This window comes from Mirounga leonina, unplaced genomic scaffold (genome assembly GCF_011800145.1).
Source record: "Mirounga leonina isolate KUSES-001 unplaced genomic scaffold, KU_Mleo_1.0 Mir_125, whole genome shotgun sequence".
In the NCBI taxonomy this organism is placed as follows: Eukaryota; Metazoa; Chordata; class Mammalia; order Carnivora; family Phocidae; genus Mirounga; species Mirounga leonina.
In genome coordinates, this window is record NW_023270305.1 from 14,635,205 (window position 1) to 14,652,804 (window position 17,600).

Here is a 17,600-nt window from a genome sequence, read left to right on the forward strand (position 1 = left end):
TTTCTTTTTTTTTTAAAGCAGGTTTTGTTTTTTGTTTTTTTTTTTTTTAGATTTTATCTATTTATTTGACACAGAGAGAGAGATAGCGAGGGAGGGAACACAAGCAGGGAGAGTGGGAGAGGGAGAAGCAGGCCTCCCACAGAGCAGGGAGCCCGATGCAGGGCTCTATCCCAGGACCCTGGGATCATGACCTGAGCCGAAGGCAGACGCTCAACGACTGAGCCACCCAGGCGCCCCTGGGAATATGCATTTCTAACAAGCATTTTGGGGGATCCTGATGCCTCTGGGCCTCGGGCAACAACAGAGTAACCCTTCTCATCATGCCCTTTTTCTTCCCCTACCATCAGGCTCCCTTTGTGGCAGGCCAGATGGATTACTGCATGGACAACCCAGCCATCTTTTTGCCAGTCCTGGTTGGTTTCAACCCTGTGAACATGGCCAGGTGAGCCTGCTGAAATGAAAGACAGTGACTGACCACACCCCTGGGGGAGGCCAAGAGGGAACCTGTCAAAATCTACAGTACGACCACAAAGGGGATGGCACGGTGGATATGGTCTTATTGACCACATCTCAGAATATTAAAGTAAATATCGACTGTCCCTAAGCTTATGAGGTTTTTGTTTTCAGTGGGTTGTTTTTGTTTTTGTTTTGTTTTTTTGGTCGGTTGGTTGATTTATTCTCTTGTTTCAGAAAGGATTGAAGGCAGCTTACAAAGGCCACATAAAATATCAAAAGCATACATTCAAAACAGGAAGGGAAGAGACATGGAAAACAAGGGCCAGAAGGTAGACTAGGGTCAGGAAAATGCATACCACAAAGATGAGCATCTTTTCAAAGGAGCAGTGGGTGCTGAGTGGCCTCTGACTCCCCTTTGCCCAGCTTCCTTACTTTAGCACCCATTCTCCTTTGTCATTCTAGGCACCCCTTTGGTCCCCTCTGTTCCCCTTTCCTGAAAACTTTGTGCCACCCAATCACCTCTGCCTTATTCTCTATGTAGATGGCCACTGTGACCTCAGAGAAGGTCAGTGTATGAAATCCATAGTGCTCAGGTGTGGTTCTGTGGATGTGCAGCCTTGGGAGTGGTTTTTGTTTTTGTTTTTTAGATTTTTCTTTTTAAAGATTTTATTTATTTATTTGACAGAGAGAGACAGCGAGAGAGGGAACACAAGCAGGGGGAGTGGGAGAGGGAGAAGCAGGCTTCCTGTGGAGCAGGGAGCCCAATGCGGGGCTCGATCCCAGGATCCCAGAATCACGACCTGAGCCGAAGGCAGATGCTTAACTGACTGAGCCACCCAGGCGTCCCAGGGAGTGTTAAAGCAATAAGAAGGTAGATTTTTAGCCCCTTGTGCGAGAGCTCTGATGTTGTCGCTTTGGGGTAAGGCCCTGAAATATCTATTTTTTGAAGACATCCCTGGAGATGCTGGTGCGCAGCCAGGTTTGGGGAACTCTGCTAACTTAACCATTGGAGTGGGCCTCCTGATGAAGCTAAAGGCTTCCTGTTGCTGGAGTATTCCCGTGAAGGCTTGTTGATTTCTCAAGAGCAGCTTTGCATTCAGGGGTGGTCTTGGGGGATGGGGCAGCTGGGTGCTTTCTGAGGTCTTTTTCTCAACTCCCAGATTCCAGGCTTGTAGTGTAATTCATGTGAAGATATAAATGAGTCTGAGATACTTTTAACCCTGCTCCTTTTCATGGAGGACTCTCCTTCGCCAAAAATGTATCTGCTGCAGTGGATGCTAATTTCAGGCACTGTGACTAAGAGAAATAAAGGATTTCAAACAACGTAGGCGTGGAGATCTTCTAGTTGTTCCTTAAGTCAGTGGCTCCCAAACTTGGCCAATCTTCAGAGTCGTCTGGGAAGCATTTTAAAAATACAGATTTGGGGGCTCCACTCCAGAACTCCTGAAGTTGATTCTCAGGGTGCTCGTGGTACCCAGAAATGGGTAGTTTAAAAAAAAAAAAACAACAACTCAAACTCCCCAGGTGATTTTGATGACTAGCCAAGTTTGGGAGTCTAGGTTTCCACTGTACAATGAACACTGTCTCCTCGCTCTGCTTAGGTCTCTAGGGACTTTCAGAAGTAGTTTGAGGACAAATGACAGAAAACACTTTACACGATGGGCATGTAATATGTGAAACTTGTTTGCCCTCGAGGAAATACAGATGAAAAAATATAAAAATAGTTCAAGAAGGGGTAGACATTTTGCAGGGATGGGATGATAAGAGGAGGTTAGAGAGGCCTTATAGAGAGGTAACTCTCTGAGCTCCTGCCACAGTGGGTGATTTGATAAGTACCCCCTAGCAGAGTTGACCAGTAGAGGTCAACTACAGAAGATCCCCATTCTTTGAGATTCCATGGTTGCACCTAAGCAGGTAACAAGTCTGTTGATCTCTTGTCCCCTTAGCACATTGTTTTGTTCATGATTAATTTATTCAAGAAATGTTTGCTGACTGTTAGGTGCTATGCTTTATACCCTGCAGTTGTGTTCCTTCAGTAGGAACTGTTGTCCCTCCCTCAAGTAGTGAGGGGTTTGCTATTTGGGGAGATGGCCAGAATATCTTCCCAGGAATGGGAAGGGCTTCTGATGGACCTTAAGACTGAAAATAAAGTGGCAGTTTTGACATTCTGATGATAGGTACTCCTCCAAGGACCCACAGAAAGTTGTGGGTAGTATGGCCGTGGCAGTGGGACATGGGCAAGGACCAGGATACGAGAAAGTTCTGGTCTCAGGCTGGAGCTTTAAACTTGAGTGTTGGCTTTGCTCTGGGATTAAATTGCTGAATGCATTACTAGCCCTTATCCTTGGGGTTCAGAGACACAGTGCCCCCATGAGCTCCAAAGCATATCTCTAGGAGATTGTTGACATTAGACCCCAATCCCAATGTGGTCTTTGATCCTGACTCCCATCTGAGGCCCTTCCTTCCTTTAGATCCTCACAATCTCCCCACCTCTCTCTCTGTGGGCCCCAGAAATGACCCCATTGAAGACTGGAGTTCCACATTCCGACAAATAGCAGAGCAGATGCAGAAACTGCAAGAGAAACAAGAAGCTTTTGTGCTCAATCCTGCAATTGGGGTAGGATCTTCCCCACTCCCACCTAGGGAATGCTTGCCACCTCCCAGATGCCTCTGATTTTGTTACATCTTCTCTAAATTCCTGGCATTGTGTGTCAACTAAAATGTAGTAAAGCAAATCTTGTTTTCCCATTTCCTCATTCACCTTAAGATGTTGTATTTCCATCTTGATCCTGTCTCCTAAATCTGTAATCATTAAACACCTAACCCGTCTGGGGTGGGTTTCCTGTTTGAAGAACCTCTTTTGCATCTGTGAGTAGAGAGTATTGAATGGAATGGTGAATTGCTTTCTGTTTCTCTTACTTTTTAGTTTCAAATACAGGCTTTATTTATTTATTTTTATTTATTTGCGAGAGAGAGAATGAGAGACAGAGAGCATGAGAGGGAGGAGGGTCAGAGGGAGAAGCAGACTCCCTGCCGAGCAGGGAGCCCAATGTGGGACTCGATCCTGGGACTCCAGGATCATGACCTGAGCTGAAGGCAGTCGCTTAACCAACTGAACCACCCAGGCGCCCTCAAATACAGGCTTTAAAACAATGGGATTCAGTTTCATCTTTCTGCCTTTCTAATCCTCTCCAAAACTGGGTGGGCCTTTCAAGCCTCCGGTGCTCCTACGCCTTTTTCTCTGGGGTGGCGATACGTGACACTAGGGCATGAGCGTAGTCTACCCTCACTTAGACCTGACAAGGGCCTGAGCCGAATCCCTGCTGCGGGTCCTCTCTGCCAGTGATCAGAGCATCTGAGACATTCTCCTTGCTCTTCCCTCTGTGTGGTAGGAAGGCAGCTACCCCATGTGAGGTCCCTATCTTTCCACTCTCAGGCGCTCATCTCTCTTCCTGTCTGCAGTTGTTTACTTTTAATCTCCTTTTCCCAGACACCGCTTTGATCATTTTTTTCTTTTAAAGATTTTTATTTATTTGTTTAACACAGAGAGAGTACAAGTAGGCAGAGCAGCAGACAGAGGGAGAGGGAGAAGCAGGCTCTCCACCGAGCAGGGAGCCCGATGCGGGGCTCGATCCCAGGACCCTGGGGTCATGACCTGAGCCGAAGGCAGTCGCTTAACAACTGAGCCACCCAGGCGCCCCTTGATCATTCTTTTTGTAGCCATCTCTTTATGCATGGTGTGTCGTGTTACATCCCTATCCATTACAATGGCTGCTTCGTTGGTCTGTCCAAAGGACATGAAATGTGGTGTTCAGATTGACAAACTGCTATTAAAAAAATGGGGTTTGGGTGGGGAGAAACTTCTTGAAAAAAAAAAAAAAAACCACCCTCTCCAAAAAACACTTATCTCCTGCTAACGGGACACCCAATCACTGTGGCTTCCTCCTCAGAGTCCTGAATGTACTGTAGAAATGACCAGAGCTGGCCCTTACCCTCTCTCTTCTTCTCTCAGTGAAGCCCTCAACCCAGCACTCCTCATAGCGCACTAGGCACCCCCAGTCCTGCCGAATGCAGCCCCAGTGGCCTCTAACCAGACTCCATGCCAGGGGCCACTAACTAGACTCTGTGCCAGGGGCCACCAACCAGAGTGCATGCCCAGTGGCCACTAATTAGTGAACTCCAGGATCCTCCTTCCTCTCCCAATTCCTCTCGGGTGTCATCACGTCCTCAGCCCGAGGGCCTCAGTGGCTCATCCTGGATGAAAGGTGGAAGTGCAACCAAGATCCTGCTGGAAACCCTGCTACTGGAGGGTTGTAGGGTCTCCGCTGCTCTCAGCACATTCTCTCCTGTACCGGTAGGGGGGATCTGGACGAGAGAGAGATCAGAGTCAGGCAGGGAAGGGATTGGTACAGGTTGGGGGATGGCAAGTCCAGACGCAGAGACAGGTTAATGGCAGCAAGACGAAGGCCCCACCATGCCTCCCATGGGAAAAGAGCTGGCCTGGGGTTCTTACCACACAGAGTCTCGATTGTTTCCAGTGGACCCTGGATTCCTCAGGTCCCGCTAATCTCTGTGCCCACTTGGGACATCCAAAGCTACCCTAATTTCGGAGAGTCTTTGACTTGGGGATGGTCCAGGTCATGCAGGAAGAGCTCCTTCTGCTGGGGGCCTGCTTCCCTTACTGGGTCTCTGGCCTGGCCCCCCGAATCCCCACTTAACCTCCTCATCTACTCTGATCCCATCCTCCTCCCACCACTCTCTTAATCTCCTTATCCCTCTGTCTGCTCTTTGTGTTCTGCTCACTGAAGCCCTTTCTATTCTCTGTAATGCATTCTGATAATACTCACTGCACCTCCACTAGGGACCAGCAGAACTTAGTTTTAAGGGAATTGTGCCTTCGGCTGGCAGGGGCGGGTACCCATGCTTTCTGAGGAGGCACTGGGCCCACACTGGGAGCTGGTGGCCTTTCTCCCAGGTGCCTTCTGGAAATCCTGCGGACATTTGAGCGGGCTCATCAGGTGACCTATAGTCAAAGCCCTAAGATCACTGCCCTGATGAAGCAAGCCAGCACCAGGTGTGTGGAAATGTGTTTGGAGGGGGGAGGTGGCGTGGATAGGGAATGTGCTGAGAGCAGCGGAGACCCTACAAGACTCATTAACAGGGTGAGGGGTGTGGTCTGTGTGGTGGAGGGGCATGGTAGGCTTCCTGTTGGTTTACACCTGTGCTCTGCCATGTGCATCTTTCTCTGATCCCTCGTCTTTTTTCACTGTGATCTCTCCTCTTGTGTCCTGACCTCTGGCCCATTCTCAGCCTGGAGAAAAAAGGCCCAGTGTACCTGATTGGCTGGCAGACCCTCGGCATCATTGCCATCATGGATGGAGTGGAGTGCATCCACACCTTTGGTGCTGGTGGGACCCCAGTCCAGACTTTCTTTCTGGTTCCTCCTGATGCAAACCGATTTCCTCCCCCGCAACCCATGGGGGTTCCTCATTCAATGTCCATTCTGTCTTATCGGAATAGGCATTTCAGTCAAATGCTCCTTCCTTTGAACCCCTATTCAGGCCTTGGTCCCTTAACTCCCAGCCCTGCTTAGCTCTGGCCTCCCATGTGTGTTACACCTCACCCTACACCCCACTTGCCACTTTCCTCCAAGTCCCATTAACATCCCCCCAAGCCTAGAACTTTTCTTTCCTATAAAGCCCATCACTCCTTTCTTCCTGTCCTTAAACTTTCCAGACTTTTGTGATGTCCGTGGCTTTTTCATTGGTGATCACAGTGATATGTTTAACCAGAAGGCTGAGCTCATCAACCAGGTGGGAGGATGACGGGACATGGGGGAGGTTGTGAAGGTGATTGGTGTGCAGAATGGGAGGTAAGGGGAGGTAGAGACAGGTGGGGGAGTGTAACAGGGCAGACAGTTCAGAGAAGGGAATATGGGTTAGAGGTCGGGAGGCTTTGGGGCAGCATAGGGAGGGTGGAAGGCTCTGGATTCACCCTCTAAAGCTGGCTCTGGTCCAGTGCTCTTCCCTCAACTTGCTGCATCATCTTGGGCAAAACACTTTGCCTCCTTGAACCTCAGTTCTTTCATCTGTATACAAACACGCTGTATGAGAGGTCCTGTGAGGCCCTCTGCAGTCTCCGGGGCTCTGTGCTGGAGTTTTTCATGGGGGGGGGGACTCCCATCTTCTTGTGCCCAGGGTCCCCAGTTCTCCTTCTCCCAGGAGGACTTCCTGACTTCCATCTTGCCATCCCTCATGGAAATTGACACTGTGGTCTTCATTTTTACCCTGGATGGTGAGAGGGAAGACAGAAGCGGTGGGGTGAGCAGATGGAGGTGGCAGAGTGACTCAGGGGAACTGTCATTTTTCTGGGTCTTAAGGCACCTGCTCTGAGGGAGGGCCAGGGGCACGTGTCCTGACTGGACCCCAGGGGAACAGGAAGAACAGCTGGACAGCCAGCCTTTCATCTCTGGTGCCCTCCCCCTCTCCTAGACAACCTCACAGAGGTGCAGACGCTGGTGGAGCAGGTGAAAGAGAAGACTGCCAACATCCAGGCCCTGGCACATAGCACCGTGGGCCAGGCCCTGCCAGTGAGGGTCCAGCCTTAAGGAGGGAACCTGGGGTGGCAGTTACAGCAAGGCCTTCCTGGAGATACTGCTCTGGCTCATCTTTCTCTCTCTCTTTCCCCAGACCCCTCGAAGAAGCTCTTCCCCTCCATCATCAGCATCATGTGGCCACTGCTTTTCTTCGAATATGAAGGGAACTTCATCCAGGTATGGGGACTAAGAGGATATTATCTGCACTGAGGGACTCAAAGGGGGAGGGGTTCCAGAAATTAGAAAACTCAAGGCTGGAGGTAGAAAGCTTTGTTGGACTTCCAGAAAGCCAGCTGGGCAAGTTCTTGTGTTACCAGGTCACTGGTCAGAGTTTCCAAGGCAATGGCTCAGTTCTATCCAGGAATATGTGCAAAAGACAGGCCAGGCCACCAGTCGTCTGACAGATACTCATTTGTCCTTTGTTACGGGTTCATTGTCGATATTATAGTCATCCTCACTATACAAAACTCTTTAAGGCACATGCTTGCAAATTCACTATGCTGAATTCACTGCAGACAATATTACACTGATATCGTCCATAATACAGTGAAATTATAATTCCACTAGTTATAATTTATTACAATATGTATTATCATTATAATTTTCAGTAATTATAATTATTATAATATTTATTATAATTATAATTTTCGCTAATTATAATTTTACTAGTGAAGCACTGATAATGTTTGGGCAAAGCATTATCAGTACAAGCACTGATAATAATCATAGAAATAATAATCAATTTGGGTGCACTTCGCAGTTTAGAGTTTAGAGTGGGCATTGGGACATCTGAGTGTCAGTTCATCTGTGCTTTGTGGCCCAAGAGAGAAAGCAATTTTACATCTGTGGTCCTCCGTTTTCTCACTGACACCTGTCCACCATCCACAGGGTGCAACCAGGGCCCCGAAGGGTTGCCCTGGAGAGATGTGGTCTCATCCATTATTCAGATCACCTCTTCCAGGAAGCTTCCTGACTTGACCAGACAACAGCTGCCATGCTTTCTTACCTGCACTAAGAACTCAATGGAAGCTCCCCACCGCCGCCCCCCCGCCCCGAGCCAGGGGATCCTTGCTCCTTCTTTGTGTGTGTCTTTGTCTTCCCTTCCAAATGGTGTTCATTGGTCACATCTCTACTTTTTGGCATACTTTCCACATTCGTTGTCTCCTTTGACATCTCACATCTTCTAAGAAGTCTTCTCCAATGAAACTCACAATGTTTAGACCCCTCCTTGATGTGAGATACCTCTCCACACTTCCAGGTTCCACTGTACAGTCATCATACCTAATACACATGTAGGCCTATGCACTTTACAAACTATTTCATTTATAATAATCATTTCTCATAACGAGCTCCTAAGGGATGTAGGTTTTGTCCCCCATCTCAGATAAGGAAGCTGAAACTAAGAGATTAAGGGATTGTAATCATAGCCACATGGCTAAAGCGGAGTCAAGACTCAAACCCTGGCCTTGTGACTCGAAGCCCATGGTTTATTTCACTTCACAATATAAATTTCAACCATATCCATGAATTGAGTCAGATTCTTTTACTCATTCCTTCAACAAATATTTTTTATGCACCTATCACATGCCAGGTACTATTCCAGGGATAGGGGATATGGTAGGGAATCTTAAGCTGTGATTTTTTTTTTTTAAAGATTTTATTTATTTATTTGAGAGAGAGAGATTGAGAGAACGAGTGGGGGGAGGGGCAGAGGGAGAAGCAGACTCCCTGCAGACATGGGACTCGATTCCAGGACCCTGGGATGGTGACCTGAGCCCTTTAACCGACTGACACACCCAGGCACCCTAACCTGTGATCTTTTGAAAAAGATCTGTTTTTAAGGAAAATTGTAATTATAATAGCAACATTTTTGTTGTAAACACTTCAGAAAATACAGAAATCAAAAGAAGGAAAAAAGTATCCATAACAACCTTCTTCCAAAAAACCACTTAGACAAATTTTGGAGAATGTCCCTCTAGCCTTTTTTATGCATACGTAAATATATTTATACAAAAACAGGACCATATTTGACATGCTGTTTTTAACTTGCTTCTCTTCATTGAAAATTATGAACACATTTCTGTACAAATATATCCATACCATCATTTTTTCTTTAGATTTTTTATTTATTTGAGAGAGAGAGCATGAGAGAGAGGGGGGTCAGAGGGAGAAGCAGACTCCCTGCTGAGCAGGGAGCCCGACGTGGGACTTGATCCTGGGACTCCAGGATTATGACCTGAGTGGAAGGCAGATGCTTAACCAACTGAGCCACCCAGGCGCCCGACATCATCATTTTTTTAAAGAATTTTATTTATGGTTTTGAGAGAGAGAGAGCATGAGTAGGGGGAGAGGGAGGGGCCGAGGGAGAGGGAGAAGCAGACTCCCTGCTGAACGCAGAGCCCAACGCAGGTGCTTGATCCCAGGACCTGAGATCATGACCTGAACTGAAGTCAAACACTTAACTGAGCCACCCAGGTGCCCCTAATTCAAATTGCTTTGATAACTATGGAGATTGGCCACCTAAAGATATATATTGGGTATTGCACTTTTTTTCTTTATTGTGTTACTTTTTCATACCTTTTGAGCATATTTACCCATTCTTTTGAGCATATTTATTTTTTTCTTATTAATTTATAAGAGGGAGTGTTTATAGCAAGGACAGTAGCCTTTTTTTTCTTGTTCTGTATTTTCCTCCAGTTTATTACTGTTTTTTCTACATTTTTGATGTAGAGATGTTTTATTTACATTTTTACATAGTCACATCTATCAGTCTTTTTTTGGTGTGTATGGCTTCTGTCTTATGCTTGATTCTGGTTTGTATCTTTCTAAATACATGGCAATTGTTTGAAATAAAGAGGCTTCCATTAGTAAATCTTCAGTTGCAGAAATATTTTTGATGTAAACTCCTCCCACACTTGTATTTTGAAAAATTTTCCACCCTACAGAAAAATTGCAAGAACAGTGAACACCCATACACCAATTTTTAAAAAGATTTTATTTATTTATTTGAGAGAGAGAGAGCTAGGTTCACCAGCCTTTAACATTTGGCCACATCTGCTTCATCCCTCTTTTCCTCTGAATTATTTGAAAGATACTTGGAGATATGATGACACTTGACACAAATTACTGTGTCCCCTAAGAACAAGGACATTTGCCTACATAACCACAATATAATTATCACACTCAGGAAAAATGACAGTGAATACAATTATCAAATCTGCAGACCATATTAAAATTTCCCCAATTATCCCTGTATTATTTTTATTTCCAGGTCCAGGATCCAATCAGAGATAATGCATTGCACTTAGTTATCAGGTCTCTTTAGTTTCTTTCCTTATTTTTTTTTTTTTTTAAGATTTTGTTTATTTATTTGACAGAGAGAGACGCAGTGAGAGAGGGATCACAAGCAGGGGGAGTGGGAGAGGGAGAAGCAGGCTTCCCCCTGAGCAGGGAGTCCGATGCAGGGCTCGATCCCAGGACCCTGGATCATGACCTGAGCTGAAGGCAGACGCTTAACGACTGAGCCACGCAGGCGCCCCTAGTCTCTTTAATCTAGATGAATTCTTTAGCTGTTTTTTTGTGTCTTTTATGACACTGATAGTATAGGAGTCTGGACCAATTGTTTTCCAGAATATGCTTCACCTTGGATTTGCCTGATTGTTTCTTCATTCTATTCAGGTGAAGTCTTTTGGCAAGAGTACTGCATAGAGGAGACTGTGGCTTTGCCAGTGTATCAGATTAGGAGGTGCCTGATGTCAGGTCATTTCTTTATTGGTGATGTTTGATCACTTACTCAAGGTAGTGTCAGATTTCTTTTTTTTTAGGATTTTATTTATTTATTTATTTGAGAGAAACAGAGAGAGAACATGAGTGATGGGGGAGGGGCAGAGGGAGAGGGAGAAGCAGACTCCCCACTGAGCAGGGAGCCAGCCGGGGGACTCCATCCCGGGAGCCGGAGATCATGACCAGAGCTGAGGGCAGAAGCTTAATGGACTGAGCCACCCAGGCGCCCTGGTAGAGTCCGATTTCTTTGCATCCTATTCCTTAGTGATCTTTCACCCAATGGTTTTAGCATCCACAGATGATTCTTGGTTGAATCAATTTATTACTATGGCGGTTTTTTAATGGTGATTTTCTATTTCTATCTTTTTGTCTACATTTATTAGTTGGTATTCTTCTGTAAAGAAAATCTCTCCCTTCTCTCCCCACCCCATCTACATATATTTAGACTCAGTATGGACTCATGCATTTTTTGTTGTTAAGCGTGTTTTAATCCATCCCTGTCATTATTGATTTTAATACTCAAAATGAGCTCTTATTCAGGCTGGCCCTTTTGTCCTTGTGACATATCCACATTAGTGTTTAACCATTCTTTGCTGTGTGTCTTTTTGGGAAAAAAAATAAATCACTTTTTCTCTTATGCAAAAGGGTAGCATATTATAGTCTTTGTGCCTTGCGTTTTTTAACAAGATATCTTGAAAATCACTCCACTTCAGTTTCTAAATCTCATGATTACTATTTACCTGTGTGTGTGTATAGATGTGCATCTGTACAATAGCATCCCCAGCTGTCTATGTAGGAGAACAGAAATGTTGTCCCAGGTTCACCTCGTACTTTCCCTGGTTCCAGTCCTGGCTGGAATCAGTAATTTTCAAGGAGCCCCCGTGGTTGTCAGTGGGGATTGGTACAGCAGTCCTGCCTTCTCCACGTTTGCTTTCCACAGTTTCATTTACCCCAATCAACTGTAGTCCAAAGGGTCAGTAGTAGCCTAACGCTACGTCACACTGCCTATGTCATTCCTGTCCCTCCATCTCATCCAGTGGCCATTTTGTCATCTCACATCGTCACCAGAAGGGGAATGGTGAATATAGTATAAGAAGATATTTTGAGAGACCACAGTCACATAACTTTTATTATAGTATGTTCTTATAATTGTTCTATTTTATTGTTGTTGCTGTTCATCTCTTACTGTGCCTAATGCATAAAATAATCTTTATCATAGGTATGTATATATAGGAAAAAAACAGTATGTGTATGGCTCGGTACTGTGCAGTGTCGGGCATCCCCTGGGGGTCTGGAACTCATCCCGTGGGTAAGTGGGACTGCTGTATTTAAAAAGCTAGGTGTAGGGGCGCTTCTGGTGGCTTTGCCTCTAAGCAAAGTTCTTTGGTAGAAAGAACAAGTAAATACAGGGGCACCTGGGTGGCTCAATCTGCTAAATGTCGGACTCTTGATTTCCGTTCAGGTCATGACCTCAGGGTCATGAGATTGAGCCCCACATCCGGCTCTGTGCTCAGGGTGGAGTCTGAGATTCTTTTTTTTTTTTTTTAAAGATTTTATTTATTTATTTGACACAGAGAGACACAGCGAGAGAGGGAACATAAGCAGGGGGAGTGAGAGAGGGAGAAGCAGGCCTCCCGCGGAGCAGGGAGCCCAATGCGGGGCTCGATCCCAAGACCTTGGGATCATGACCTGAGCCGAAGGCAGACGCTTAACGACTGAGCCACCCAGGCGCCCGGAGTCTGAGATTCTTCTCCCTCTGCTCCTCTCCCTGTTTGCGTGTGCACTCTCTGTCTCCAAAAAAAAAAAGAATGAGGAAATATAGTTGACCTTGAAAAACACGGGGATTAGAAGCACTGGCATCCCACACAGTTGAAAATCCCCCTATAACTTTTGACTCCCCAAACTTAACTAATAGCTTACTGTGGACCACAAGCCTTCCCGATAACAGTCAACACATATTTTTAAAGTTCTTTGTATTATAGGCTGTATCCTTACAATAAAATAAGCTAGAGAAAATGTTAAATCATACACAAAATTCATTTATAGTACCACACTGTATTTATTGAAAAAATCTGCCTATAAGTGGACCTGTGTAGTTCAAACCCTTGTTGTTCAAGGGTCAACTGTGTATTTTTTTCACATAAGTACATATATACACATTTATGAATGTATATGTGTTCTCCTTCCTGTTTTCCCTTAGTGAGAATGTTGATTTCCAACATCATCAATATATTTATCCATTTGCTTAGTCCTGCAATAAATACTGGTTTTGAAATTGCTACCCTAAAACACTATCATCAACAAACTTACCAAGAATGGTCAAGATTTCTTTGCAGTTCTTTTTGTCTTCTGACCATATCCCACGAAAGGTACCTAAAGTGTCAAAAGTCACTTGCATTAAATTTTTTCCTCTCTCTCTGTAGTTATGTTATCAGTATGATATATAGTTAGTTTCATTTGCTTTGTTTTTATTTTTTTTCCATTTTAGAAGTTTTTTTAAGATTTTATTTATTTGTCAGAGAGAGAGGGAGAGCACAAGCAGGAGGGGCAGCAGACAGAGGGAGAGGGAGAAGCAGGGTCCCCGCTGAGCATGGAGCCTGATGTGGGACTCAATCTCAGGACCCTGGGATCATGACCTGAACCAAAGGCAGACACTTAACTGACTAAGCCACCCAGGTGTCCCTGAGTTTTTTGTTTTTGATCTCACTTTATCTTTTGAATATGTAAAACATAACGTGGTTTAAAGTCAAACTGTAGGGGTGCCTGGGTGGCTCAGTCATTAAGCGTCTGCCTTCGGCTCAGGTCATGATCCCAGGGTCCTGGGATCGAGCCCCTCATTGGGCTCCCTGCTCTGCGGGAAGCCTGCTTCTCCCTCTTCCAATCCCCCTGCTTGTGTTCCCTCTCTCGCTGTGTCTCTATCAAATAAATAAATAAAATCTTTAAAAAAATTAAAAAAAATAAAGTCAAACTGTATAAAAAGGAGATGTCCCACCCCCTTCACTCTTCCTTCCTCCTGTCTCCACTCATCCCTACAGGTAAACAATTTCATTAGTTACTGACGTGCCTTCCTGTGGTTCTTTTTGCAAAAAAAGTGTGTTTGTATGTACTTTGCAATTTTTTCTTATACAAGAGGCACTGTGCTATGTATATTCTTTTGTACTTTAATGAGATATCCTGAAAATAACTCCACTTGGGTTTATAAAACCCTTCCTCATTATTTTTTACATTTGTGTGTAAATTGTACATGTGCAAGAATTACTTGGGCAGTCTCTGATGTAGGACATTTGGTTGTTTCCAATATTTTGCTATTACCAATAATGATGCAATGAATATGCATGTATTTTTGTAATGTAGAAGTGTATCTTTGGGGTAAACTCCTAGAAGAATGAGACCTGGGTCAAAGGATAAATACATATGTAATTTTGTTAGATACTGCAACATTTCTCTTCATAGGGATTGTCCCATTTTGCTTTTTTTTTTTTTTAAAGATTATTTATTTATTTATTTGACAGAGAGAGACGCAATGAGAGAGGGAACACAAGCAGGGGGAGTGGGAGAGGGAGAAGCAGTCTTCCCGCGGAGCAGGGAGCCCGATGCGGGGCTCGATTCCAGCACCCTGGGATCATGACCTGAGCCGAAGGCAGATGCTTGACGACTGAGCCATCCAGGCGCCCCTTCCCCTATAGCCTCTTTAAGAGCATTCTCAGGCTTTTGGATTTGTGCCAATGTGATAGATGAGAAATTCTATTTCTGTGTGGTTTTCATTTGTATTTTACTTATTATGTGTTTAATTGAGCCTCTTTTCACATGCTTAAGGGTCTTTAGTAAATCTTTTTGTGAATTGTGTGTTCATGTAAATACATGAAATATACTCATTTTCTAATGGTATTGGGGTCTGTATATCCCTTGATTTTTAGTACTTTATTTTTTTTTTTTTAAGATTTTATTTATTTATTTGAGACAGAGAGAATGAGAGACAGAGAGCATGAGAGGGAGGAGGGTCAGAGGGAGAAGCAGACTCCCTGCCGAGCAGGGAGCCCGATGCGGGACTCGATCCCGGGACTCCAGGATCATGACCTGAGCCGAAGGCAGTCGCTTAACCAACTGAGCCACCCAGGCGCCCTAGTACTTTATTTTTATTTAAAGATATTATTTATTTGAGAGAGAGAGAGCACAAGCAGGGGGAGCGACATGCAGAGAGAGAGGGAGAAGCAGGCTCCCTGCTGAATAGAGAGCCTGATGTGGGCTCGATCCCAGGACCCTGGGATCATGACCTGAGCCGAAGGCAGACACTTAACTGACTGAGCCACCCAGGTGCCCCTGATTTTTAGCACTTTATAAATCAGAGGCATTAGTCCTTTCTTTCTGATATGTATTGTAAATATTTCATTTGGGTTTTAACCATGCAAATGTCTTTGTTTTAATTTTTCTGGGGTAGAACTTATTAATCCATTTTTTGTTGAATCTGGACCTTGAGGCACAGAAAGCTCTCTGCTACTCCCAGGTTGTAAAGGAACTCCACCTTTACTCCACCTGACTGAGCCACCCAGATGCTCCATCTCAATATATTTTTTAAATTAATCTTTTCCTGAGTGATTTGAGATGCTACTTCTATCAGATACTTAGTTCCCATGTGCACTGGTTTATTTATGGACTTTCTGTTCTGTTCTACCAGTCTGTCTATTGATGTGATGATGCCATACAGTTTAAATATAGAGGCTTATTGTGTTCTTAATATCTGAAAGGTTAGTGCTTCTCTCACTTTTTTTTTTTTAAGATTTTATTTATTTATTTGACAGAGAGACAGATAGTGAGAGCAGGAACACAAGCAGGGGCAGTGGGAGAGGGAGAAGCAGGCTCTCCGTTGAGCAGGGATCCTGATGCGGGACTCGATCCCAGGACCCTGGGATCATGACCTGAGCCGAAGGCAGACGCTTAACAACTGAGCTCCCCAGGCGCCCCTCTCACTCATCTTTTTAAGGATTTTTCTAGGTACATTTGCTGCCTTTTTTCTATATGTACTTTAAAATGAATGTGTCTGGATTCAAATTATGTACACTTTAATATATTTTTGTGTTAATGAGAGCTCATGGTATACATGGTAATATAATGGTCAGTGACATAAATGATATAACCCGGAGTTGATTGATCTCTTTCCCACAGGGCAGTCTGTGTACTGCATACTAGCTAGCTCCATTCTGATTGGTCAGATTTCTGCGTGTGCGCTCTCTCTCTTTTTTTTTTTTTTTGGCCAAATGAGCCACAGTATCTTTTTTTTTTCCCCCAGTTTTTATTTAAATTCCTGTTAGTTAACACACAGTGTAATGTTAGTTTCAGGTGTACAATATAGTGATTCAACACTTCCATACAACACCCGGTGCTCATCACAACAGGTGCACTCCTTAAGCCCCATCACCTGCTTCACCCATCCCCCACCCACCTACCTTCCCTCTGGTAACCATTGTTCTCTATAGTTAAGAGTCTGTTTCTGGCTTGCCTCTCTCTCTCTCTTTCCCCCCCTTTATTTTGTTTCTTAAATTCCACATATGAGTGAAATCATATGGCATTTGTCTTTCCCTGACTGACTTATTTCACTTAGCATAATAATCTCTAGCTCCATCCACATCATTGCAAATGTTCTTATACAGTACTCATGTCCCTGTCAATCACTTGTTAAGTATTTTCAATATACCCTCTGCAAAGGGTGTGTGTGACCCGCTATTTCTAGGATGCCAGAATAAGAGGGTAGAAGTAGTGGTAGCTTGTTCCCTAGCCTGGCTAGGACCCAGTAATTAATCCTCTCAATTCTTTTTCTGGACTCCGGTTATAGTAATAGATGCAAAGTGCAGTAATGGAGGTTATAAGTGCAAGAGATGAGGGCCAAGGACAGGTGGTGTTTATACTCACAGTACTATGTGTTTATACAGTGTTTTAGTTTTCAGTGTGCTTTCCCATACATTATCTTATTCACCTAGGAGATGATTGTGGCCAAGTAGGAAATGCCTTCATCACAAATCAGAAGACCTGGGTTTAGGTCCTGAGAGAGAAAGAGAGACTACAAGTGGTGGGAGGGGCAGAGGGAGGAGGAGAGAAAGAATCTCCAGCAGACCCCCAATGCAGGGGTCGATCTCATGACTCTGAGATCATGACCTGAGCCGAAATCAAGAGTCGGACGCTTAACTCACTGAGCCACCCAGTTGCCCCTCACGTTACTTTACTTTTGACCTCTAGTTTCCACATATGTAGAAATGGGGATAGAAAATCCGATTTCGTTGGGTTGTTATAGGTTTAAATTGAATTAGTTTTCAACAACTGTGTATTGATCGTATCCATGTATCAGCCATTATCAAAAAGATTGGGGCTCTGGAGCAGAATAAGACACCATCTCTGCTCTCAAGGAGCCTTTGGTTGAGTGGAATGAATCCCAGGATCTTCACTCCTCCCCTGTCACGTACCTGGGGAGCAAAAGGAAAGTTCTGATAAGTGCAAAACCCTTTTGCGCAAGAACTCAGAGAAGAGGGTGCCTGGGTGGCTCAGTCGTTAAGCGTCTGCCTTCGGCTCGGGTCATGATCCCGGGGTCCTGGGATCAAGCCCCGCATCGGGCTCCCTGTTCGGCAGGGAACCTGCTTCTCCTTCTCCCACTCCCCCTGCTTGTGTTCCCTCTCTCACTGTCTCTTTCTCTGTCAAATAAATAAATAAAATCTTAAAAAAAAAAAAAAAAGAACTCAGAGAAGATATCTGTGTACTGGGGGGTCAAAACCACAAA

General features: G+C 44.7%; 1 protein-coding gene across 1 annotated transcript in view; it reads left to right on the forward strand.

Moving 5' to 3' along the window:
• The window catches only part of ZNF512 (zinc finger protein 512), a 95,969-nt gene that overhangs the window by 3,386 nt on the left and 74,983 nt on the right, over window positions 1-17,600 (forward strand). The window contains 9 exon segments of the mRNA XM_035000530.1: window positions 348-442; window positions 2,968-3,073; window positions 4,688-4,766; window positions 5,392-5,530; window positions 5,767-5,864; window positions 6,193-6,269; window positions 6,654-6,750; window positions 6,948-7,047; window positions 7,147-7,228. Of these exon segments, the coding sequence (XP_034856421.1) occupies window positions 348-442; window positions 2,968-3,073; window positions 4,688-4,766; window positions 5,392-5,530; window positions 5,767-5,864; window positions 6,193-6,269; window positions 6,654-6,750; window positions 6,948-7,047; window positions 7,147-7,228 (873 nt within the window).